Genomic DNA, 27,640 nt, shown 5'->3' on the forward strand with positions numbered 1-27,640 from the left:
TTGTAACATTTGAAAAATCTGACCAATGTACCACAAATGTGTGTTCAATTTTTACCCAATTATGAAAAAAAAGATTAAAAACTCTGAAAAATTGCGTCCCTACATTTTGAAGTATCAATCTGCCACACACCATACAATCTAGAAAAAAAATGGACCATACATTGCTGCCACTCCCGATCAAGAAAAAACGGAAAAAAAAAAACAGGAAATCTGATCGGAATTTTTGCTCAAAGAAAGCTTTCGATTTTTCTGTAGAAACGATAGTTATCGAATCGAATCTGATAATTTTATTGTATCGTGTGTGGCCACCTTACATGAATGTCGGACTGCATAGTGCTGTGTGTGTACATACCGGTTTACAACTGGGTGGCACTTGGATAGACTGGTAAAACTCTGGCTGGATTCGGCTACTTCTCTTGATTTTCCTTTTTCTCAGGGGTGAAGCTGTTTCTTGGTCAGTCTGATGCACTTCCTGTGGTGGAATGGTTTCTTCAACACGGGCCCGAGTGTACCTCCTCAAGTGACGAGGGCTTGGCCTAAATCCCTAAAGAAAATAGGTGTCCTCTTTATACAAGTTACAAAATGAAAGCACATACATAACACAGTACAGTACATGAGCATATTCACACCCAGGTTAAAGGTATGGAAACGTCACACAGAAAAACTGTTAATGGCTAATTCCTTTTTCAGGAACTAATTCTGTGCATATATCTCCTCCGAGATTACTTGTCAAGTTAGCCTAGTGTGACCCTTGAGACAAATTTTACAATGTATGACAACAAAGTTGAATATGAAACCTAATTGTATAAAATAAATAATAGATTTCAAAACTAGCCATGGCAACAGAAAACCAATATTGGTTAAAGACAAGTGTAACTGTTGGGCATAAAATCAAAAATCAATTCTTTATTTTTATCAGCAGAGGGACAAGCGCAGGCCGCAGACAGGTAATGTATACTTTACACGGGGCACGGGGGGACATTTACATTAGGGGGCACAGCGTTGGGAGTTTCGTCGGGAATTTGCTCGCCGATCCCACCGCATACCTGATCGAGCAAGTCGGCACAACATCTTGTAGCATGCACGATGGACAATGCAACCAATTTTCGTCTTGAATTTGGTCGCATTGTCGGTCAGTCATGCACTTTATGGCACCGCTTTTCTTCCAATTCAATTATAATAATCAAGTTGGATGGTCGATCGACCGCCAAGTCTGGTATGATCAACCAAAATGATATGTACATGCTCCCTGAAGCCTTCAAAATAATTCTCTGCACTTCCCCATATACTGTAAGTACAGTTATTTTCAGACAGGTTTTCTCCAACATGACCAATGTCATTTCTGGACCCCAATGCATGTCCTTAGTTTGCCCTTGCTCTATGTTGTGCTCCTCTAACATCTCTTGACTGTTAATGCCTCAGTGTATGTTTCTATACCTTTGCATTGACAACGGCGTAAAAAAAAACGAATGTCCTACCTAGGATGTCTGGATATAGATACTTGGCCAATGCAGTCTGGGGATGATCCAATCCACGGTACAGCTTTGTGTACACCACAAAGGGTCAGGGGGGAAGACAACAGGGTGGGAGGGAGAGCTGGGAAAAGACATTATTACCTGCAATCAAGCTAATCTAAATTGCCTGGCGCTTTCTTCTCTGCTCACTACATAAGTCAGCTGTCATCACCCGTATCACTGGCTTCTGCAACAGCAGACTACCCTGCATTATCGATTAATTACTCTGATCAGGATAAATAATTAATAGTTCAAGGCACTCTGGTATTATAGCAGCCAGTGCACATGGCTACTAATAACAGGCAACTTCTGAATCACTAAACATGTCCTGCCACCTCTCCATGCTAATGTCCAAGCTGCAGCACAGCAATCATTCTCTCCACTCACCCTGCTGATCTGCACATTTACTCACTGCATGCTGTGTGTAGAGAGCAAGGAAACACATTGCCCACGGGACAGGAAGGGGGAGGGGTGCTCCCTCTAGTGCAGGAGGTAGTACAGTCCCATGCACTGCCTGCTGCTATTTTCCCAAATGTTGTCCAAACTATGAAAAAAGGTCCAAGGTATAAGAACACAGTGACTGAGCACCACAGTGGCACCCCTAGCCATGGCTGCACCTGGGGCTGTGAGCACCTGCAGCCTTATAGTAGGCACGCCACTGCACTGATCAATTATCCAGCAGGTGTGCTAACTCATCAGCTGCTGGGTAACTGATTGCTGTCTCTTTTCTTTGATTTTCCAACATTATCTTCCTCTTTTTGTGTGAGCAAATTCTCTGTCCAACAAAACAAATCATTATGATGCCTTGTTACCTGTTATATCTGTACTTTGTAAATTGACATTTGTTCTTCTATCCTATGGAGAACAGAGGATGCTTTATACACTTATCATAAGCCAGAAATTAGAAAGCCAAAAAAGCCCAAAAACCTGTATATATATACAGCTATTTTAGCTGTGACCCCTATGTTCACAGAGGTGCTTTTCATCGGACAATATATAGGTATGCCTAAACTTACGACTGGCAGACTTACGAATGACCCACCGATACAAACGGTCTGCTGATCCATTCACGATGCTGTAATCTCCCCGTGTGACCCCATCCATCGCTTCTCGAAACACAACTCCATGTGCGGACTAGTGGGAACACAGCTTACATCTGTGCTTTAACTTACTTCCCCACTGGAGTCCAATGCCATCCGACTCTTCGTCACTCATCTCTCCTCCTAGTGCTGGCATTTCCGTACAATGCATGCCCAGCGTCATGTAAAAGTGCCAGTACTAGGAAGAGAGATGAGCAGACACAGACTGACAGTGTTGGACTCCAGCGGAGAGGTGACTTAAAGCCCAAGGGGACAAGTGCTGGCACAAGGAGGACATATGATGGCACAGATGGACACACAGTGGCACAGATGGACACATGGATGCATAAGGGGACATAAGTAGGCACAGTAGGGAGATAAGGAGGCACAGAGGGGTGCAATGGAGGCACAGGGCAGCAGAGGTGACATGGGGGAGAGGGCACTGGAGGCACAGGGGACAGAGGTGACACGGGGGGAGGGGGCACTGGAGGCACAGGGGACAGAGGTGACATGGGGGGGCGCAGGAGGCACAGGGGACAGAGGTGACACGGGGGGAGGGGGCACTGAAGGCACAGGGGAGCAGAGGTGACACGGGGGGGGGGAGGGGGCACTGGAGGCACAGGGGAGCAGAGGTGACACGGGGGGAGGGGGCACTGGAGGCACAGGGGAGCAGAGGTGACACGGGGGGAGGGGGCACTGGAGGCACAGGGGAGCAGAGGCGACACGGGGGGAGAGGGCACTGGAGGCACAGGGGAGCAGAGGTGACACGGGGGGAGGGGGCACTGGAGGCGCAAGGGACAGAGGTGACACGGGGGGAGGGGGCACTGGATGCACAGAGGACAGAGGTTGCATAGAATTACAGCTTAAAGGGATACTGTAGGGGGTCGGGGGAAAATGAGCTGAACTTACCCGGGGCTTCTAACAGTCCCCCGCAGATATCCTGTGTTGGTGCAGCCACTCACCGATGCTCCGGCCCCGCCTCCGGTTCACTTCTGGAATTTCTGACTTTAAAGTCAGAAAACCACTGCGCCTGCGTTGCCGTGTCCTCGATCCCGCTGATGTCATCAAGAGCGCACAGCGCAGGCCCAGTATGGTCTGTGTCTGCGCAGTACACTCCTGGTGACATCAGCGGGAGTGAGGACATGGCAACGCAGGCGCAGTGGTTTTCTGACTTTAAAGTCAGAAATTCCAGAAGTGAACCAGAGGCGGGGCCGTAGCATTGGGGAGTGGCTGCGCCAACACAGGATGTCTGCGGGGGACCATTAGAAGCCCCAGTTAAGTTCAGCTCATTTTCCCCCGACCCCCCTACAGTATCCCTTTAATAACAGATTCAGGTTAAAGGGCCTCAGAGCTCTAACATTAAAAATATTTTATACATACCTGGGGCTTCCTCCGGCCCCATCCGCTCCGATAGCTCCCACTCTGCCCGCAGCTTCGGGAACCGGGTCCCATCCCTGACGTCAGTTGCGGCCAGCTACACAGGAGAAGTGTGCTCTTTGCGTATCTCTTCAGCAGCTGCTGGATACATTGAGGGTGCACTTCTCTTACGCCACACTGGCTCCGACTGACGGAAGTGGCGGGGACCCGGTTCCCGAAGCTGCGGGCAGCGGAGGACGGCAGCGTGGGAGTGATCGGAGTGAGCGGATAGGGCTGGAGGAAGCCCCAAGTGTGTATAAAATCTTTTTAATGTTAGAGCTCTGGTACACTTTAAGAATGAATCGACAGTCCCTATCTCGTTGGTTAACCAGAGACTACCTGCAATAACATTGCTAATGTGATGCACTTTTATTGTAATGGAACATTCACATTGACACATAAGCAGTGTGGGGCAACGGAATGTGTTGGCATAACATGTAAGAATAACATGATGCATGCAGTGTCGTATAACATGCACTTTAACAGTTGCAATGAAGCAGACTTTCTGTGTATTGTATGCTTCATTGTAGGTGTTACACTGCATGTATGATGTGACTTTTCCCCTCAGTTGCATTCCTGTTATTACAGGGAATGCAACACAACTTCCCACTGTGAATGTAGCCTCATTTTTTTGACAGCCTGTTTATACCAAATCATGCATCATAACACAGCGCTAGCCTAGTGCAGATGCACAGCACACAATTTATGACAATGGCATTGCGTAATAATGCATACAATGTGCATTGTATGCCAAGCACTACAACACGTTGCGTTGCAATGCATTTGTCATCCACATGCATTGGCTTGCCCTGCACATCCATTCGGTGCTGCTGCACTACACCGGACTCAGCATAAACAGGCCTTAATGGGTTGAAGTCATATCTCAGATGGCATCTTGTGCAATAGGGTTTTGATCTTCTAGAGTGTTTCTTTAAAAATTCTGCACAAAAAGTGGTGCTAATAGGATGGGTTGTTTTTTGATACTACAAAGGAACAGATCAAGCAACTATAACAGGAAGATCTTCCCAATTAGTATTGGTCTTCATCAAGTGCAATAACCTGCAATAAAGTCCTTAGAATATACACAGAACACCTGTGTTTTTTCAACAAGACTAGAGTTTCACTTTACAGCAAACCTGAAGTGGGATATGGAGGCTGCCATATTGATTTTCTTTTGAACAATACAAGCTGTCTGACGTCTTGCTGATTAGTTTAGCATCAGTAGTATCTGAATAACACATTGGAAATAAGAATGTGGGTCGACTTCCTGCCGATACACAGCAGATTTGATCACTGTGATTGAACTTACTGTGAAATTGTTAACGCAAACGCTGACCGATGTTCACAGCCTTTATGGCTAATACACATTCATGAAGAGATTTTATGCTTACCTCTATGGCAGCTCATGCATATAAATTTTTACAATATTGGTGCCAGTTATTAACTGTCATTTTCTCTATTTTCCTGGGTGATTGGTATTTTGACTATGTCAATAAATATTGCAGTTTGAGCAGCTAATACTGGTTTGTCTTGGATCTCTTCTTTTTTTCTTTTTGTTATTTATACTAGTGCTGGTACCTGCATTTTCACCTCACCCTACTATACATTCAATTCTTATATATTTATTTACAAACAAGCAGTTGCCCGGCAGCAGCAAGCAGTTGAGAGAGTTTGAGAGGCTTTTCACTGCCTATCAACTGCTCGTCGAAAAGGGGCCTTAAAAGAGAACCTGAACTGAAAATTAAAAGTCAAAATATACATACACAAGTCATAGGGAAATATGGACATTACCTTGCACATTCAGTTATAACTGACAGCAGCTGATATATAACAGACAGCAACTGGTGTATTTCAGTTCTGACAAAATATTGTCAGAATTGGAAGGGATCGCTGTAAGAAGAAAATGGTTAGCTTCTGAGAGGAACTGACAGTGAGGTAAGTATGTAATATTCATTTGCAGCTACATCATTGGCCTGATTCACAAAGCGGTGCTAACAGTTAGCACCCTGGTGAAAAGCCCTTTATCACGCCTAAACTCAGTTTAGGCATGATAAGTTTAGGTGTGATAAGTTTAGGTGTGATAAGTTTAAGCATGATAAGTTTAGGTGTGATAAGTTTAGGCATGATAAGTTTAAGCACCAACTGCGTTAGCACCGCAGTGCACAGCTGATCAAAAGTTTTGCGCTAGCAAAATCTGGTGCACTTCGCATAGATGGCGCTGCTTTGCGTGCGGGACTTTGCACGCTATCTACACTTATCTAAACTTATCACGCCTAAACTTATCACACCTAAACTTATTACACCTAAACGTATCACGCCTAAACTGGCTTTTCACCAGCATGGTGCAATGGTTATCACGCCTAAAGTCTCTAACTGGGTTAGCACCGCTTTGTGAATCGAGCTCCATGTGTTTATATTAAATAATTTTACTCAGTTCAGGTTCCCTTTATGAAACTCCCTTCTAATGTCTTGATATTTATGGTGACTTGAAATGCTGTTCCACTGGTATGAAGAGGGCATTGCACTTCACATAGACTGAGCAAGTGATCCACTGGAATCCAGTCATATTATAGTTTTTGAAGCAATATTGGCGTTTTGTGGACAGAAACACTTGCAGGAATGTGTTTGTTAATCAAAGATACACTGTAATATAATAAAGTAGCTATAGATAGTAATTGCAGAGGTTCATAAGGTAAAGCGTTGTGGTGCCAGTAACCTGAGAGGCAGGAATGAGGAAGCAGATAGATATAATGTATAGATAAAATAGGCCACACAGTTGTTTGCACAGATAACATCTTCATAATCTCCTGACAACTTGAAGCCTCAGTTATTACGCATTTAAGAGAATATTATTTTAAGCTAACTATGCATACAATGGCATTCTTAAAGAATATAATTGTTGCAGAACAAAGAAAGCCACCTGCTCTACCTGTTCACAGTTGAGTAGTACCACCCTCCTCCAGCCCCTACACACACACACACACACACACACACACACACACACACACACACACACACAACACACACACACACACACACTCACACTCACTCACACCAGTGGCGTACCTAGGCCATTTGACAGCCGGTGCTGGGTATTATAAGACCCCCCCCCCCCCCAAAAAAAAAAAAAACAGCGTGGCATACTAAGCGTGCCACGGCAGGTAATGCCAGATATAGATGCCCCCTGTATAGGTAATATAGTTGTCCCAGTATACGTAATAAAGTTGCCCCCAGTATAGGTAGCTAGCATAGTTGCCCCCAGTGAAGGTAGTATAGTTTCCCTCAGTATAGCTAGTATAGTTTATATATAGTAGCAAATATATCGGCGCCAAGGGACAATGGAACCGCCGCTGAGAAGAACAATGTCCAAAAGTTCAGAAGTCAGGCATACATCAAAGGTCAGCGCAGGTTTAGAAAGTCATTGTATGTAGGGAATGGTAAATTCTTCACCACAATATATCAAATGCTCAGAGGTAGGTATCCGCCAAACATCAAAACTAGAAAAGGCTTACCAGCTCCCAACAACCCACATTATAAGGTTGTGAAATGGCTCATGTCACAGATAACGTCCAGGGAACATCAGACGTCGTGAAGATCCAGTGGACATCCGTGTGGAGGTAAAGTTTCAGGAATTTATATAGGAAAACAAAAACGGCAATATCTAAGCGTAACCCGTTTATTTAGATAAAATTTCTTTAAAAGGCAGTAGACATAAAAACGATAACTCACATACGGGGCCCATAAACAGGGAACCCCAGAAGATTAGCGCGCATGTAATGGTCAATCGAAGATCAATAGACAATGGTGCCGCCTGTTAAGGTAACAGGCGGCACCATTGTCTATTGATCTTCGATTGACCATTACATGCGCGCTAATCTTCTGGGGTTCCCTGTTTATGGGCCCCGTATGTGAGTTATCGTTTTTATGTCTACTGCCTTTTAAAGAAATTTTATCTAAATAAACGGGTTACGCTTAGATATTGCCGTTTTTGTTTTCCTATATAAATTCCTGAAACTTTACCTCCACACGGATGTCCACTGGATCTTCACGACGTCTGATGTTCCCTGGACGTTATCTGTGACATGAGCCATTTCACAACCTTATAATGTGGGTTGTTGGGAGCTGGTAAGCCTTTTCTAGTTTTGATGTTTGGCGGATACCTACCTCTGAGCATTTGATATATTGTGGTGAAGAATTTACCATTCCCTACATACAATGACTTTCTAAACCTGCGCTGACCTTTGATGTATAGCTAGTATAGTTACCCCAGTGTAGTTAGTACAGTTGCCCCCAGTGTAGCTGCCCCCAGTATAGCTAGTATAGTTGCCCTCAGTATAGTTGCCCCCAGTGTAGGCAGTATAGTTGCCCCTTTATAGGTAGTATAGCTGTTGCCCCCAATGTAGGTAGTATAGCTGCTGCCCCCAGTACAGGTAGTATGGCTGCTGCCCCCAGTGTAGGTAGTATAGCTGCTGCCCCCAGTGTAGGTAGTATAGCTGCTGCCCCCAGTGTAGGTAGTATAGCTGCTGCCCCCAGTGTAGGTAGTATAACTGCCCCCAGTGTAGGTAGTATAGCTGCCTCCAGTATAAGTAGTATAGCTGCTGCCCCCAGTGTAGGTAGTATAGCTGCTGCCCCCAGTGTAGCTAGTATAGTGGCCCCCAGTATAGCTAGTATAGTGACTCCCAGTATAGCTAGTATAGTGGCCTTCAGTATAGCTAGTATAGTGGCCCCCAGTATAGGTAGTATAGTGGCCCCCAGTGTAAGTAGTATAGCTTCCCCCAGTATAGGTAGTATAGTGGCCCCCTGTATAGCTACTATAGTGGCCCCCAGTGTAAGTAGTATAGCTGTCTCCAGCGTAGGTAGTATAGTGGCCCCCAGTGTAGCTAGTATAGTGGCCCCCAGTATAGCTGCCCCCAGTGTAGCTAGTATAGTGGCCCCCAGTGTAGCTAGTATAGTGGTCTCCAGTAGAGTTGCCCCCAGTGTAGGTAATATAGTGGCCACCAGTATAGTGGCCCCCAGTGTAGCTAGTATAGTGGCCTCCAGTATAGTTGCCCCCAGTGTAGGTAATATAGTGGCCCCTAGTATAGTGGCCCCCACTATAGCTGCCCCCAGTGTAGGTAGTATAGTGGCCCCCAGTATAGCTGCCCCCAGTATAGCTAGTATAGTGGCTCCCAGTATAACTGCCCCCAGTGTAGGTATTATAGTGGCCCCCAGTATTGCTAGTATAGTGGCCCCAGGAGGGGTGGGCAGCGCAAGGAGAGGCAGCGGGGACAGCAGTGGGGAGGGGGAGCAGATCCCCACCCCCTCCCTCATCTCCGCCTTCAATGCCGGTCACTGTGCTTCCGCTCAAGTGGTACGTAAGCGCAGCGTTCCAGCGGCTGGAACGCAGAAGTGAGGTGAGTTATTCTCCTCCCGCCCACCCTGCCTGCCTGTTTGCCACCGCATTTTGGAGGGGGAGAGCGCTGAAGGAGGGGACCCAGGTGAGGGAGGGGGGGATCTTTCCCCTCTCCCCACAGCTGTCCCCGTTGCCCCTCCTTATAGCGCTGCTTTGCCTCCTGCCCTGCCACCATGGGGGGTCGTGGTGACACCCCCCCTGGCTGTCAGTCACCCGGTGCGCCACACCCCCTTGCGCCCAATGGTAGGAACGCCCCTGACTCACAAGCATGGCCACACAAAGAGTTACTGTACATACCCAAGTACGGTAAAGCCTGTGGATGTCTATTACAATAGAATCGCATATTGGCAACAATGCAATTATATTGTCTGACGCACTGCAAAAGTACGACCAGAGGGGCCTTTTTTGAAGATTTTAAGCACATGCCTGGTATTCACCCACGATTTTAGACATAATGGGATCCCTATGAAGTAGCTGCCAGTGTCTCTGAAGAATTTATCTCACTTCTTCAAAATGAGCATTAAATTTAGTTACAATGAGTGAGGCATTATTTAGATGCTTGGACGGAGGAGACCCCACATCTCGGGGCACTTTTAGCCTCATCAGGAGTTCTTTTCTGTCCCTAGCCAGGGCTCTTTTATATGCTGTAATAATAATCCTATTTAAATACCCTCTTGCTAGAAATCTATCTCTCAGTTCACCTCCTTCTTTTTCAAAATCTAAAGTATTACTGCAATTTATGCGCAGTTGCAGAAACTGTCCTGTGGGACTGCCCACTTTTGAGAGGGGAGGTGAGAGCTTTGAGCCGACAAGAAGGTATTTCCTACAGTGGGTTTTCTATATGTGCACGTTGTCAAAGAGTTACCACTCTTCCCGGAAGTAAGGTCAAGGTACATAATTCTGATGTGTCTGGTTTGCGATTCATGGGAATCTATAAACTGAACATTAGTCCACGACGTGGGGATTATGACAGACAACTACTAAGAAAGGAATCTACAGTATGTGAATTTATCAATGTGGTAGTCTTTATCCTCAAGGCCTGAACAAGGATCTAAATATAAAATCATTCCTATGAAGCCCCATGAAAACTTCTGCAAAAAAATGTGCATGTAATTCTCAAAAATGGCCACATGATGGCAACTTGACTGAACTTTTAATGATGGTTACTCCATTTATTTAAAGTTTGCATGGAACTCAACCCCTTTGAGGGCGTGGCTATAACTATAAAAAAAGAGTCTGTATCCCATTGACGTCACGTCTGAGGAAGTCACGTGGGTGTGACGAAACGCGTAAAAAATATGTGAGGCGCCGCTCTTCCCAGAAGTAAGGTCCTGCGTTCTATCTCCCGTGCCTCCCCCGCTCTTCCTCCCCCGTATGGCATACGTAATACACAGCTACAAGTACATCATAGCTGAGATTCACACAAGGAGCGCTAACAGGCCGGAGCTCCGGCAAGCGACAGCGCACGGCTAAGCCAAGTCATCTCTGCATCAACCGCCAGGTCGGGTTACGTAAATGACTGTACAACATTGATGCAGCCATATAGTGGTTGAGGTTAGGCACTATTAGTGTCTGTAATGTGGGCGTAGACATATTTATGTAGAGGCGTGTATGTATTCTACTGTATATAAACACGGAATTGAGAGGAATGTAATCTTTACAGTGACCACTAACGGGTTGTACTGGATAGAGCTATATACATTGGACCCAAAGATTATTATATGCATGCGTTTCTGATTTAAAAGGAGTGCACTCCGGTTAGAACGTTTTTCGACATATTTTTGGTATCTTTGTGGCCAGCTGGTTCCATGGTGTTTTTATGGGAGGGTATATGTTCATTCAGGGTTGCCTATATGTGTTGTGGTAATTTATATGATTAACGTTTATACAATTTTGTACCAGCGCTGTGCTCCCCATACTTTATTTTTTGATTCTGTGTTTTTTCAATCCCTGACTCAAAGTCACAAAGTAATTCTTTGACCTGAAATAGAATATAATGTATTTATTCTTAAAAACGCAAACGCAATGGCTGCACAAAGCGATTTTGTGAGCTATTTGCGTATACCTTTCATTGAGACAAAATCGCCTCAAAAATGGTACAGGCACAGCTTTGCTGAGCGGATCGGAAACAAACTGCTCAGATGTGAACTCTCTCATAAGGAATCATTACACAAGCGTTTTGAGGGCGATTTTGAAAATCATCTGTGCTTGAAAAAAGGGCAAAAACACCCTTATGGCCCATACACACGGGCTACAACTGTCGCCGCAAACACGTGGCACGCGCACGTTGTGGCGACAGTTGCCCCCCGTGTGTGAGGCGCGCACCCCAAACTGTCGCTGGAGACAGCAGTTGCCGTGCGATTGGAAAGTTCAATCGCACGGCAACTTCTGTTGCCACAACTGTCGCTAGTCTGCCATGTGTATGCGGACTAGCGACAGCTACCCACTCACTACAGACGGAGTTTCCGGCGGGGGGCCGAACCTTCGGCAACAGCTTTCCGCTGCATCTCTGCCTTTGGGCAGAGACGTGTAGACAGCTGTCGCACAGGCGGAGCTGTCGCGCACACGTCCCCTGTGTGCTGGCGACAGCTACAACGGTCCCCCGTGTGTACCCAGCATTAGTGTGAACGAGTCCTTAGACCCATAAATCCAGAAATAAATTAACCTTTGCTGCTCCCATGAGAGCTTGGTCATCTCCTCTCAACTTCTTACGAGCTTCACCTCTCTTTTGAAACGCTCTCCCACAGCCAGTCCATCGTGCTCTGAGCCAAATGCATTGGAGGACTTGTAGTTGCGTAACAGCTGGAGGCCTGAGTTTGCCCATGCCTGGTCTAGACTGTAAACTCTCAAGGGCAGGGACCTCCTCCTAGTGTTTCTTATTCTACTGGGTTTTCTCATATGAACGTGTATTAGTATCACAAAATAAACACCAAAAGAGCCACCTCAATAACATTGCCTAGGATGTAGTAACCACTGACATCAAAAGAGAAAAGCCATCCATATGGCGAACAACATATAATCAATGACACAATTATCTCAAGCTGTTATATAAATGTTTTATTAATTAATAGAGAACAATTCTGTAAAAACAATTAAAAACACAAAGTTCAGCACATGTGGACATAATGATACAATATAATATATATATTGTGATAAATAAATCTCACAATGACCAATACAACAGTATATAAACCTGGGGTCTAACGGAAGGAAATCTGAATATAATCACCTGGGCCACAAGAACCAATGTCCTGACAAACACACATGGGGAATAATACCCACTCAAGGTAAATGATGTAGACACATATAAGTAGATATATAGGGACAGGGAAATTGGAACCCAGAACCTCCGTGAAACTAGGGACAGCACAGCGGACGTTATTTCCTGGGGTATCTTTCTGGTAAGATGGTCTCTATACTGTATTAGTTTCACGGAGGTTCTGGGTTCCAATTTCCCTGTCCCTATATATCTACTTATATGTGTCTACATCATTTACCTTGAGTGGGTATTATTCCCCATGTGTGTTTGTCAGGACATTGGTTCTTGTGGCCCAGGTGATTATATTCAGATTTCCTTCCGTTAGACCCCAGGTTTATATACTGTTGTATTGGTCATTGTGAGATTTATTTATCACAATATATATATTATATTGTATCATTATGTCCACATGTGCTGAACTTTGTGTTTTTAATTGTTTTTACAGAATTGTTCTCTATTAATTAATAAAACATTTATATAACAGCTTGAGATAATTGTGTCATTGATTATATGTTGTTCGCCATATGGATGGCTTTTCTCTTTTGATGTTCGTGTATTAGTATCAGTGATACCTCAAACCAACTATACTAAACCAACTGATTCTATACAGTTCTGTGCTGTACAGTTCTGAACAGTTTTAAACTTCTCATGTATCTATGCTCCCCACTATTTGTTTGTACTTAGTACAGCGCTTTAGAAGATGTTTGTGCTATATAAATAAATAATAATCCGATTATGATCTGAAAGGGATCTATCTTTTAGCCACAATGAGTACTGTATGGCTATTTTTAATTTAAACACTGGAAGTGTTATCCCAATGTAACTGCAATGCTTCCAGTCTGTTAATAATTCAATTGAAAATGATGGGACTCCCGTGATTGCAGGAGAACAGAGACCATGTAGTAAAGCAGAATGGGATAAAGGTGCCCATTAATGGTACAGTTTTTCTTCAGATTCAATATTTTTCTGTGCAATTTTTATGATCAAATTGTACAGAAAACTGTGCCGTGTGTGGCGCAAATTAACGCAAAACTATTCTTTGGTTGATTGGAAAAGGAAAAAAATATTAATACGAAAGTTGGGTTTTATGATTGAATTGGAATGCAAAACCTTCTTAAATTGTTCTGCTAATGGAAACAATCGATAATTGTCTTTTGATTAGTTTTGATCATTCAAATCGCCTCGAAAGATCGAATGTGAACTGTACTGTTAACAGACGTCTTAAAGTGAACCTAAAGGCAAAAAAAAAAAATGAGATGAACTCACCTGGGGCTTCCCTCAGCCCCCTGCAGCCGATCGGTGCCCTCGCAGCTCCGGTCCGATGCCTCTGGACCCGCCGGCGAACACTTCCGGTTTGGCCGTCACCGGCCGACAGGCATGGGAACGCGAGTAATTGTTCGCGTTCCCAGCCTGTATATCGCCCCCTATGCTGCTATTGCGGCCAGTAGGTCGCAGTAGCAGCATAGGGGGCGATATACAGGCTGTGAACACAAACAATCACTCGCGTTCCCATGCCTGTCGGCCGGTGACGGCCAAACCGGAAGTGCTCGCCGGCGGGTCCTGGGACATCGGAGCGGAGCTGCGAGGGCACCGATCGGCTGCAGGGGGCTGAGGGAATCCCCAGGTGAGTTTATCTCATTTTTTTTTTGACTTTAGGTTATCTTTAAGGCTCCAGTTCTAATTCAAACTAGTTGAACACAAATGAGGTGACACTACACCAATACAGGAGCAACAAATACAAGAAATTACAAATGTCTGCTCTGGTATTAATACTACAGTATATTGTGTATGTACAGTATATAGTAACACTGCACAGTGCATTATGCAGTACATGCATTGTGTGTGTGTTACCAAAGGCGTAGCAATCACCCCTGCAACCCCTGCCATCGCAGGGGGGCCCAGAGGCTTTGGGGGCCCCTCCTTCTCACTCTCCCCAACCACAAGTGCAGCCAATTAGCAAAAAAACCTCCCCTTTTGCTCACAAAAACCATCCATGCCACCTCCTCCCGCCATGCAGAGTATCAAGTAGTGGGAGCATCTTTCATTTTTTTCCTGCTTCCAGATGCAGAACACTCCCTGCTGCCATTCGCTGGCTCCTGATCATGTGATTCTCATGGTGTTCAGGGACCAAGAGGGCCCCATGCTATCATTTTTGCAGGGGGGCCCTATTAAGTCTGGTTACACCCCTGCGTATTGAGGAGTACATGGTCATTTCACTATGGCTATGGTTTCTACCATGCTTGGCATGCGTCTTGCGAGACGTGATATTGGCACAGCTGTGATGCGTCTCACAGACAAATTCCTCTAGGTGTGCTATGCACGACTATGGGAGTCTGACGGGTGACGTGAGATTATTCTGCATGCCATCCTATTTTTCCTCGCACATGAATTTGCTCCCTATTGACTTTAATAGGGTGTCAAATCGCATCCGAATTCATGTGCGTGGAATTGGACGGTAATCGCACCAGTGGAAGCTTAGCCTGCCTGTACTTCAGATTAACCCTTTCAAAGCCCTGGAATAGTTCTCATCTAGTAAAGGGCCCAGAGACCATTTTACCAGCTCAAAGTAATGGGAAATATATTTTAATTAGCAAAAACATAGTAAAAATAAAAGGGGTGTGATATGGAATGAGGGATCGTGCTACACGCTTTAAAAAGACACATCACATTAGAAATTAAATGGAAGAATGAATAACAAAACAAGCTAGTTTTTGAAAGTTTTATTGACTTACGAAAACAAGTTATTTTGTGACTTCTTTATCAGTATGGCAAAACTAATTAACACTTCATTATTGAAATTACACTTCCAGACCTTTTTAAGTGTGCCCCTATAGCCTGGAAATAGAAGGTCCAAAGACAGTATGCTATCATAAAACGTTTAAAATAGATGTGTACACATACTTATATAACACACATTTCTGACAGTGTAATACTTGCACGGCAGAACGCTGTGGCCCAGGCTGCTGCAGGTCCCGGCAAGCTGCTGACGTCACTGGAACGCAGGACAGCACTCAGCTTCCATTGGATAGGCGGAGGACGCGTTCTCAGTACGCGCTACGCCAATGTAAACAGTAATCACGTGTGTGTATTGCGTGGCAGTTGTTCATCTGACACGCCAGGCTTCTATTGGTTGCTTTCGATTCTGTTGGTTTCTGATTGGCTAGTCCTTGTATTTAAGCATGGTGAGTGCACCCAGTCATCGCCCGTGATAGCATTTAGCTTTGGCTTGTTGCTGGGTATGCGCTCACAAAACTATTGATCCATGTTGCCACTCTGCCTTGTATCCTGACCACGTTAACCTGTTTGATCCCTGTTGCCGACTCTGCCTTGTATCCTGACCACGTTTAGCCTCTGAGTGATTTCTGTTGCCGACTCTGCCTTGTATCCTGACCACGTTTAGCCTCTGAGTGATTTCTGTTGCCGACTACTGCCTTGTATCCTGACCACGCTTTCTCTACTGGATTACCTGCTGCCGACTCTGCTATTGTACCTGGACTATGCCAACTAGCTGCCTGGATTGACCTCTGCTTGGACACGGACTTGCATGAACGCTGCCTGGACCAACATCGGCTTGTCTAAAGATTACGCTATCTCTGGAAGTGTCCTGGACTGTCTTGCTACTCTGGAATACCTGCCTCTACAGTCATCTGGTTCACTCGTCTGGAGTGCCTCATCCTACAGGCCTCAGGTGACTATCATACATATATTTGTGAATACTGTACCCATTGCATTGCTAGAGTTTTTAGGTTCTGTTTGGTGGATTGCTATCTTTCAGTCTGTATGCTACATCTACCTGCAGGGTGTATTGTAGTAACAGTAGTATTGTGTTAGGTAGGAGTTTGCGCAGGTGTTACGGGCTGGGCTATAGGTCAGTCATATGGGCATACAACCTGACCTATAGTCATTGACCAGACAGGCCTGACAGACAGGTTTTGGACTAGCCCATCTCCTGTGCAAAGGTTTTATACAAAGATGCTGGCTAGCTATTCAGTAAATGCTTTTGAAATAAGGAAAACCCTGAGAGTCCCCAATACAGAGCTGGACTAGTCAATAACCTGTCAGAGGTGTACTGCCTGCTGTAAGAAACAGGAACATAGGAAAAAAGTAATTTATACTGCATTTTAATCAGGGAGAAATGTACCCTTTATAAATAAGTGTACACATGTATTTACATTTTCTTCCAGATAGTGGTCCTTTAATAAAGGGCACAGAGAACCTCACACATGATGAAAAGAAACTGCATCTACATTTTGTCATTTAGATTCAGAGAAATGTGGTCACATTGTCTAAATATATAAATAAAACATACTGAAAATTTAGTGGGGGAATAAAATAAAATATTTTCATAAAAAGAGAAAAATCTTATTTGGATTGTGGTATCCTTTTCCTGCTCTGGTGTCAGCCATGGACCGTACTAATGCACTGTGGGGGGACATTAGTAGCTTCACACGCAGCTGCTTCATTGTATCTCCCCCAGCATTACAGTCCTTCCCCATAGCGCAAGCCGAAGCTGCACCATGGAGGTTCACCAGCTGCCCCCAGCACTGCCTGTAAAGATGGGACACTGAATGTCCCCTCTGAAGGCTGTTAGTGTAAGTTGTGGTGATGTCACCTGTCACCAGGACAGGCGCTCCCGCAGTGTCCTATAACCCTGGGGAGATAAGCTAAAGCAATTGAGTGACTCAATTGCTGAGTGGCAAGCTTTTTATATCCCCCCCCACAGAGCATTAGTACGGTCCGTCACAGACGCCACGGCAGTTAAGGTGATGACAGTCTAAGTAAGATATTTCCTTTTTTGTGTAAGCAGTTAAAAAGTACTCATGGTAACAATTACTAATTATGTGCCGCCAAAAAAGTTTCTGCTGACCACAATGTACTGGTGCTTAACACAATGTACTGGTGCTTAATGTACTGCGCCTGCGCAGGACACTCCCAGCAATGGAAGGACGGGAGCACGAGCCCGGGCCAGGCTGTGCATGCGCAATAGATTGCCACTGGGCAAATATACCCAGTCGGCGAGAGCACATGGCCTGAAAGGGGCTGGAGGAAGCCCCAGGTAAGAATCAATGCTTTGTTTTGTCATCTTAGGTTTCCTTTAACCTTGATGGATGTATTGCATGGCCTTATTACACATCCACCACAGAACTAGAAATTAGGCTGCAGCCAAGGCATACTTGCTGCTTTTCAATTAGGATTAAAGGCCTGAGCCCACTAACGTAGTTGTGCGCAGTTGTGTCCGCTTTTCAGCAACACATCAATGTTACAGATGCTGAAAAGCGGACACAACTGTGTACAACTGCGCACAACTGTGTTAGTGGGCTCAGGCCCTAATAAAGTTTAGATTCACTTAAAGGGACACTGTAGGGGGGTCAGGGGAAAATGAGTTGAAGTTACCCGGGGCTTCTAATGGTCCCCCGCAGACATCCTGTGCCCACACAGCCACTCACCGATGCTCCGGCCCCGCCTCCGGTTCACTTCTGGAATCTCAGACTTTAAAGTCTGAAAACCACTGCGCCTGCGTTGCCGTGTCCTCGCTCCCGCTGATGGCACCAGGAGCGTACTGCGCAGGCCCAGTATGGTCTGTGCCTGCGCCGTGCGCTCCTGGTGACATTAGGGGAAGCGAGGACAGGGCAACGCAGGCGCAGTGGTTTTTAGACTTTAAAGTCTGAAATTCTAGAAGTGAACCAGGGGCGGGGCCGGAGCATCGGTGAGTGGCTGCACAGGCACAGGATGCCTGCGGGGGACCATTAGAAGCCCCGGGTAACTTCAACTCATTTTCCCCCGACCACCCTACAGTATCCCTTTAAAACAGTAAAAAATTGAACTATAGACACCAGGGCTTTGGAGTCGGAGTCGTGGAGTCGGAGTAATTTTGGGTGCCTGGAGTCAGACTCGGGAAAAAATGCACCGACTCCGACTCCTAATGAATTTGTAACTGTAATTAAAATAGAAAATATGATAAAATATTCTATTTCTCAGATAATAGTCATTAAAAAGAATGTATATATACAGTATATATACAGTAATAGCTGTGTTCAGCCCACAAAAATTAAATAAACCAATCAAAATTAGTTACTTGAGCTGCTTCAATAAAGCAGTCCCCGTATTTTTAAAGTCAGATATACATATCTGATTGGGACTGTACAGTATATATGATGTGTACACAGGAATCTCTTATATATACAAAATAACATCTATGCTGTAAGTATAAAGCCTGATGTGTAGCCGTGTCACTAATAGAGATGGTCAATGAGATGGAAATAATTCTGCATTGATGCTGGTTTATGCAAATGTATGCACTCTCTTTGCTCATGAAATCAAATAATTTGATATGTTGTTAAAATTTGGTTTGGTGACTACAAATTAAAGGGTACCTGAGACGGATGAAAAGAAAAGTGTTATACATACCTGGGGCTTCTTCCAAATCCCTTCAGGCTAATCAGTCCCTCGCTGTCCTCCTCCACCACCTGGATCTTCTGCTATGAGTCCCGGTAATTCAGCCAGTCAGAGCAGTCCGGCCGCATGCCACTTCCACAGCCAGGAGCGTTCTGCACCTGCGCAATAGTGCTGCGCAGGTATAGTACGCTCATGGCGGCGGAGTGTGTGCATGCGCACTGCACCAGACTGGCTCAAGTACCTGGACTCATAGCAGAAGATCCAGGTGGCGGAGGAGGACAGCGAGGGACTGATTAGCCTGAAGGGGGCTGGAGGAAGCCCCAGGTATGTATAAAACTTTAATTTCATCTGTCTCAGGTTTACTTTGTTACACAGTAGTACTATACTCTACATATGCACTCCCCACAGAGCTGCAGGGAATCCACTGAGAATGTTGTGCACATTGAACACAGAGGTGTTGTCTATCACGCATAAACCTTGTTCAGATTGTGCATGAAGAATGTGTAATAGAGGAAGACTCTCCTCATTCCCCTGCAGAGTCCCTGCACATCATTCTTGCATGTACCCACAGTCACATTGCCTAGGGCCTGATCCATGTTCAGATGTGTAATAGAGGAAGAATCTCCTCATTCCCCTGCAGAGTACCTGCACATCATTCTTACATGTACCCACACTTACATTGCCTAGGGCCTGATAGATGTTCTTTGTTCCGGTCTGTACCTTTTACAAGTACTCTTACCAAGGACTAGTTTTAGTCTAAAGGGAATAAATATAGTAGTCTACATATCCTTCTCACTTCAGTTGTCTTGTAAAATTCTACAGCGTTGGCAGTTAAGAGACGAATTTCACGTTACATACTGTTAATCAACAAAATTGTAATATGCAAATTAGAGGAGTCGGAGTCGAGGAGTCGGAGTCGGTGGAATCCTTAACTGAGGAGTCGGAGTCGGTGGATTTTTGGACTGACTCCACAGCCCTGATAGGCACTAAACAACACTTGAACATTCACTGAACAGGCATTACAACATGTTTCATGCTTACAGTTTCTGAATTATAGTTACAATCAATTTCTAGATTATTGTGACAATGTAATCATTCATTTAGCACTCTTGTTTAACGAATAATACTGTAATGGATTGCGGAGACACCGCCGTGCGGTCTGGCAGCGGGGCGGCATGCGTCTGGTTTGTCTGAGACTAGTAGTGCACACAGATGGAGGGCTGCGCGCGCTAGGAGCAGGGCCGGATTACCGACCAGGCAACAGAAGCAGTCGCTTGGGGCCCCATTCAGAGTCAAAGGGGCCCCATTAGCACATAAACCAGCCCTTGCCATCCTGTCAGCGGTGGCTGGATGGTATAATGGTTAAAGGGACTCTGAGCAGTGCAGTAACTATGGAAAGATGCATATCATTTTAAAGCTCTCTTTCTACTCTTTCCAATGATATATAAACAGCTGCTCTATGCCTTTTAGTTTTCGATATTTTCGCGATTGAAATCGCGGCCACAGGACGACTTTTCTCCAAAGTCAGCGGTGGCTGGATGGTATAATGGTTAAAGGGACTCTGAGCAGTGCAGTAACTATGGAAAGATGCATATCATTTTAAAGCTCTTTTTCTCCTTTTTCCAATGATATATAAACGGCTGCTCTATGCCTTTTAGTTTTTGATATTTTCACGATCGAAATCACGGCCACAGGACGACTTTTCTCCAAAGTTGGCAGCTCGATTCAGCACAATGCAATGAAATATAAGGAACCCAGGGGGATATAATTACAAACATCATGCTGGTAGGTGTGAGGATGTAATGAATTAGTTGTGGGTATGCTTAAAGGCATATCCACAGGCACTGCTTGGAGTCCCTTTAAGGGCTCTGCCGCTGACACAGGAGACCAGGGTTCGAATCTCAGCTCTGCCTGTTCAGTAAGCCAGCACCTATTCAGTAGGAGACCGTAGGCAAGTCTCTCTAACACTGCTACTGCCTATAGGGCGCGTCCTAGTGGCTGCAGCTCTGGCGCTTTGAGTCCACCAGGAGAAAAGCGCGATATAAATGTTATTTGTCTTGTCTTGTCAAATGATGCCGTGCGCTGCTGATTGTCTTCAGAGCCAGGCTCTCCTCCTAGGTCCCCCTCCTGCTACTGTGCGCTCTGCCGCTGCCCACTCCACCCTCCCTTCCCACAGAGAACCACAGCTGCAGCAAGAATGATAGCAGCAGATGGCAAACGCTCACTCACCTATCCATGATCCAAGCAATAGAGATCCCGTCATCTGAAACCCATCTGTCTCTTCTACAGTGCAGCCGCTCGCTCTGAACTTCCTGATTCTCAGATCAGACATGAAGTAGGAAGTAGTAATAGTAGTAGTAACAGAGCGGCAGCACTCTAGAGGAGACAGATGGGCTCCGGATGACGGGACCTCTATTGCTTGGATCGCAATAGGTGAATGTGATTCATCTGGTGCTGTCATTCTCCCCCACTGCGGCTGCCTTCTCTGCTGGACTATCGTATTCACTGGGATGGAGGCTGCATGGTGGCTGTCTAGTTTGGGAGGAAATTGGTTGTTCGGTGGTGGGAGTGGTTATGTAATTCTGTCTGGGGAACGGCTTCCGGTTTGGCGGTGTCCAGAGCTTTCTTCTATTGCCAGGCTGGAGATGCAGGGGGAAAGTGCTGCTGCTGTGATATCTGGCGCCCTCTTCAGAGGGGTGCCCCAGCCCCTGAGTGCAAATGTCCCAGCCATTCATCTCTCACTCTGCATTTTGCCGCTGCTATTCCCTGCATGTGCACCCACAGAGGAAAGCGTGCTGTTGCCCATAGCAACCAGTAGCTCGGCTGCCCGGTGTGTGCGACATATTGCTGTGCAGCTGCATCTTCTGATTCTATTACGACATGATGGGGGGGCCCAAATCAGTTACTTTGCTTAGGGCCCCATTTAGCCTTAATCCGGCTCTGGCTAGGAGGCAGGACATTTATGCCAATAGGAGAGGGATCAGCTGATCAGGACAATCAGCTGATCCCAGTGCAGTGGGTGATTGGCTGAGTGGGACTGGGCGGCGCTGAGGAGCGCTGCACTATATATACTTCTTGCCTGTCAGTTGCTGGTTGTCTGCCGTTGCGAATACTAACGTGTGAGCACTCAGACCAGTCAGATCTCACAGTGTGTTAGAACCAGGAGGGCCTGGGAATTCACACTTAGCCAGATTACGTTTGTGTTATATGTTAGACCAGTTCCAGGGTGTTGTGACCAAGGACCTCTCACCCAAGCTTAGGGATACTGTGTCATTGATGTGTTATACTTTAGACCAGTTCCAGGGTGTTGTGACCAAGGACCTCACACCCAAGCTTAGGGATACTGTGTCATTGCCGTGTTATCATTTAGACCAGTTCCAGGGTGTTGTGACCAAGGACCTCACAGCCAAGCTTAGGGATACTGTGTCATTGCTGTGTTATACTTTAGACCAATTCCAGGGTGTTGTGACCAAGGACCACACACTCAAGCTTAGGAACACTGTGCTATTATTGTGTTATACTCTAGTCTAGTTCCAGGGTGTCGAGACCAAGGAACTCACACCCCAGTCTAGGACTTTGTTATACTTATATGTTATGACCATTTGCTCTGTCGACCTTTCTCTTGCTTTCTGATTCGGTACCTCTGCATATCTGCCTACCTGTTGCCAGACCCTGCCTGTACCCGGTTACTGAATCAGTCTCTCTCTCTCTGTACCTGATCTGCTCGTGTGTTGCCGACCTGACCTGCCCGACCACTCAAGCTGTCACTCTCCCTGAGTGCTCAGTCTAACTGTACTAGCAGTAACACCATTCCACCAGGTGTCAGCTGCAACCAGGACTCCCGCTCTTCAGAGAGTCCGGCCTGTTAGCAGCCAGTGGTCTCTGGCTGCAGTACAGTTTACCATCTGATATCATTATCCCTGGTTACCAGGTCCTCACTATCAAGGAGATAGTTTCTGCACTGCCCAGGGCCACCTGCCCCTCAGGTGACTCTAGGCCGAGCCGTTTACATCTCCCGCTCCTCGGGAGATAGCCTTCAGTTCATCTAGCACTTTACTCATTAGGTGTCCAGAGGGTAGTCATACTTGTATTATTGGCGATTCTGCAGATCATCCATAATCAAGTACACATCTGTATTGTTGATGATTCTGCAGATCATCAACAATCAGATTCTCTCTGTGTGCTGACACCAATCGTTACAAATACCTTGTAGTGTTTTGTGGTTCAGCTTTGATTGGGCTCTTGTGCGCATGATAACCTACTACAGGGGAAAACCCAGGATTTTCAAGGGGGGGGGGGGGGGGGATTTCTGAAAGGTATCCCTCAGCCACGAACATCACAGAATAATAATATGGTAGGACATCATGCTGGATACACACAATGCAATTTCTCATCCGACTGACAGGATCTGATGATTATTTCCAGCATGTCCGTTCTGCTCCTGATCGATCCCGTTGTCGGATGAGAAATTGCAGTTTGGATACAGATAATAATGAGGACAGCCGACATTGGTAATGAAGGGGAAAGTGAAGCATTTACCCAGCAGGGGCACCGGGCTGTGCTCATATATGGCTCTGTTAACTTCCTTGGCGGTAATCCAGAGCTAGGGTCGGGCGGAAAACCGCAGCTAAGAGCGGTAATCCCGACCTCTGCTTGGGGTAGCCGCTGGAGGCTCTATGCAGAGCAATGCGCGCAGCGGGAGCGTTTCTACATACCTCCCAGGGATCCCGATGTCGGCTGCCATTCTTCTTCCTCTCCTCCGGGGCTCTGCTTCCTCCAGGTGAGATTGCTGGCTGTCGTCATGACAACAGCCGGCAATCTCACTTTAGAGTTGCAGCGTCACCCGGAGGATGGAGGCATAACTGCAGCGCTGGAGCCAGGGAGGTGAGTGATTGCTGGGGCTGTGCAGATCTCGCTGGCAGCATGATTTTTTCCAGGTTTTAGGGTCTGAAAGGGCTCAAAAAAATTGTACCGCTTTTAGACCCTAAAATCCGGAAAGAATCATACTGCCAAGGGGGTTACGTTCTTGAGAGCTGCTCCACGCTGATGCTCCATCCAGAGTCAACTGTAGCAGGGAAAGAAAAGAGGTAGCGCTGTGAGCTGCAGGATGCCTGCAGATATTCTGGTGTCTCAACTTGTGCCTTTCCCCAGACACTGCATCGGCACTGGTCTTAGGGGGATTCTGGGCAGCTGTAATCTCCCTGAACTTGCCTGTGTACTACAACAGTGCAATGACAGACATTAAAACTCCTTACTGTGTAAAGCAGATTACTTGGCAATGGTAATTTTTGAAGAATAAAAATGAGAACCAATTATTGTAGTCTTGCTCCCTGATTCACCTCACCTGTGATAGATTTCAAGTGCTTAAGAAATTCTGTTTTAACCATTACTGCCAGTGGGACGTGAGCCTCACGTCCGCAGCAGCAGCTGCTCCAGCCGCAGAGATGCAATCTGCATTTTGGGGGGGCTGTGCACGTGATTGTATGGGCAGAAGCCCGCAATCGTGAGGTTGCCGGCAACAGGGGGGATTGGCTGCAGGGTACAAAAGTCCCCTAGCCAATCTGTACATGTCCGCTGAGAATAATCGGTGCATGTCATATCGGCGTCTCTCAGTTCGGCACAGGGAGAGCCGAATGACGGCTGTCCCTTCTGCCGCTAAACTCAGAGGTGGCGTTAAATACTATTCCCCCTCCGTGTTGTCGCAACTCGAAGGGAGATGTAATTCGGGGTCTGGCAGCCGCCAGAGCCCCGAATAACTGCTATTTGGGGTGCGCATCATAGCACTGAAGAGCCGCGCGCCGAAATTCCCGCTCGTTGATTTCCGCTGTAATCGTTAGATTAATAAATGGGAACAAAGTTCCCATTCATTCATCTCCCCTCCAGGCCACCGTTATCGCAGGCATCAATGGATGCCTGCTTCACTTCCTTAGTTACATAGTAACTCATTATTTCCTATGTAGCGTACATATTGCGCGCTAATAGAAAATAATGCGCAAAGACATTTTGTGGCCAAATAGCAAAAATTACATCTACAGGCACTAGGGACTGAAAATGTTTTAATATGTACTGTATGTCAAGAGGATACATAATTTTCTCATTATGGACTCATAAATAGGTATGGATGTAAATGTAACGCTCGGTGTCAGCAACCAGAGAGAGAATCTGATCCTTGGCGATCCGCAGTATCCCCAAGAATACAGATATACCCGATTATTGAGGATCTGCGGAATCGTCAATAATCAGATATGTCTAACCTCTAGACACCTGAGAGAATGTAAGTGTTTGGTGCAACAGTAACAACTCTGAGTGAAGACCACCAGGAGAACTGGCGGCCTAAGACTCCTGAGGAATTCACCCCTGACTATGGGTGATATTCCTGTAGCCTGTGGACCCCTGGGCGAGGGACCGAGACTGGGTTGCAGGAAGCCCTGCTGCTTATATGCAAGGTTTTGCCCTGAACTGGGCTAACGTAACACAGTTATAGCAATACTAGTCTGGGGTGTGAGGTCCGTAGTCACAACACCCTGGAACTAGTCTGGAGTATAACATAAATGATAATACAATTCCCTAGTCTTGGGTGTGAGTTCCGTGATCATCAACACCCTGGAACTAGTCTGGAATATAACACAAAGACAATACAGTACCCTAATCTTGGGTGTGAGGGCCTTGATCTCAACACCCTGGAACTATGCTAGAGAATACACAGAAGATACACAGTATTCCTAGTCTGGGGTGTGAGGGTCTTGATCTCAACACCCTGGAACTGGTCTAACAAATAATACAATTCAATTAGTACTTTAAGCTATCAACAGAATCTGGCTAAGTGTGAATTCCCAGGTCCACCTAGTTCAAACACACTGTAAGGATCTGACTATGGTCTGAGTGCCTTCACGTAAGTGTTAGCAGACAACCAGCAACTGAGAAGCAGCAGAATATATAGTTGCTGGACTCTGCCGCCCCGCCCGAGCCATTCAGCCAATCATGAGTCATGTAGGAATCAGCTGATCTTCCTGATCAGCTGACACTTCCCCTGCTGGTATAAAGGTCCTGAGTTCAGGCCCGCGCGCGCGTAGCTCTCCATCTGCCTATGTGCACTAACAGACCCAGCCACACCAAGCGCACACTGCTGCATGCAAACCGCCATGTTGGACGCGGAAACAGCCGCTTCGCTGTCAGGACATGCGGCGGCTTTTCCGCATTCCACCATACTACCTGACGCGTGTCTATGCGTGCAAACCGCCGCGTTGGACGCGGAGTCAGCCGCCTTGCTCTTGGCACATGCGGCGGCTTTTCCGCGTTTTCTCACAGTAAAACTGAAAAAATGCCCCTTCATTTCCAAATAAAATATTGTCACCATAAATTGTACTAGGGATATAATTTAAATGTTGCAATAACCAGGACAATGGGTAAATAAAATGTGTGGCCTTTATCCATAAAAGAACATTTAATTTTAAAACTATAATGGCCAAAAACTGGGAAATAATAATTTTTTTCAATTTTTTGCTTATTATTCCTATTATAATGCATTTAGAATAAAATAATTTTTAGCATAATGTACCACCCAAAGAAAGCCTAATTGTTGGCAGAAAAAACAAGGTATAGATTATTTTGTTGTGATACGTAGTGATAAAGTTATTGGGGAATGAAAGGGAGGAGTGCTGAAATGTGAAATCGTCGATAAGGTGAAAACAACCCGCGGGCTGAAACGGTTAAACAATAGTTAACCACTTGCCGACCGCCCCCAGCCGATGGGCGGCGGCAAAGACGGGGCCTAAATGACCGCAATACGCCCATCGGCGGAGGCAGGCGTGGTTATGCGGCGATCGCGTCATTTGTGACGCAATCAGCCGCCGGCGACTGGCTCCGCCCCCCTCGCGCTGTAACCCACCGGCCGTTCGGAAGCGCCGGCGGGTTACTAGCACCCGGATCGCCGCATGTAAAGAGTATAATAAGCTTTGTAATGTATACAAAGCCTATTATAATGGCTGCCTCCTGCCCTGGTGGTCCCAGTGTCCTAGGGACCACCAGGGCAGGCTGCAGCCACCCTAGTCTGCTCCCAAGCACACTGATTCCCCCCCCCTGCCCCCTGATCGCCCACAGCACCCCTCAGACCCCCCCCTGCCCACCCCCCAGACCACTGTTAGCATCCAATCACTCCCTAATCACCCATCAATCACTCCCTGTCACTTTCTGTCAACTATTTTTTTTTTAACCCTAAACTGCCCCCTGCTCCCTCCTGATCACCCCCCACCCCTCAGATTCTCTTCAGACCCCTCCCCCCCTGTGTACTGTATGCATATATCCCCCCTGATCACCTGTCAATCACCAGTCAATCACCCATCAATCAGCCCCTGTCACTGCCACCCATCAATCAGCCCCTAACCTGCCCCTTGCGTGCAATCTGATCACCCACCCACACCAATAGATCGCCCGCAGATCCGACATCAGATCACCTCCTAAGTGCAGTGTTTACATCTGTTCTCTACTCTAAACACCCACTAATTACCCATCAATCACCAATCAATCACCCCCTATCACCACCTGTCACTGTTACCCATCAGATTAGACCCTAATCTGCCCCTTG

General features: G+C 46.2%; 1 protein-coding gene across 17 annotated transcripts in view; it reads right to left on the reverse strand.

The window, feature by feature from the left end:
• The window catches only part of DST (dystonin), a 748,258-nt gene that overhangs the window by 683,212 nt on the left and 37,406 nt on the right, over positions 1-27,640 (reverse strand). For all 17 annotated transcript variants that reach the window (XM_068281416.1, XM_068281417.1, XM_068281405.1 and 14 more), the window contains exon 3: positions 353-544. In XM_068281416.1, the coding sequence (XP_068137517.1) occupies positions 353-544 (192 nt within the window). The remainder of the gene's footprint in view (positions 1-352; positions 545-27,640) is intronic.

This window comes from Hyperolius riggenbachi, chromosome 4 (genome assembly GCF_040937935.1).
Source record: "Hyperolius riggenbachi isolate aHypRig1 chromosome 4, aHypRig1.pri, whole genome shotgun sequence".
NCBI classification, from domain to species: Eukaryota; Metazoa; Chordata; class Amphibia; order Anura; family Hyperoliidae; genus Hyperolius; species Hyperolius riggenbachi.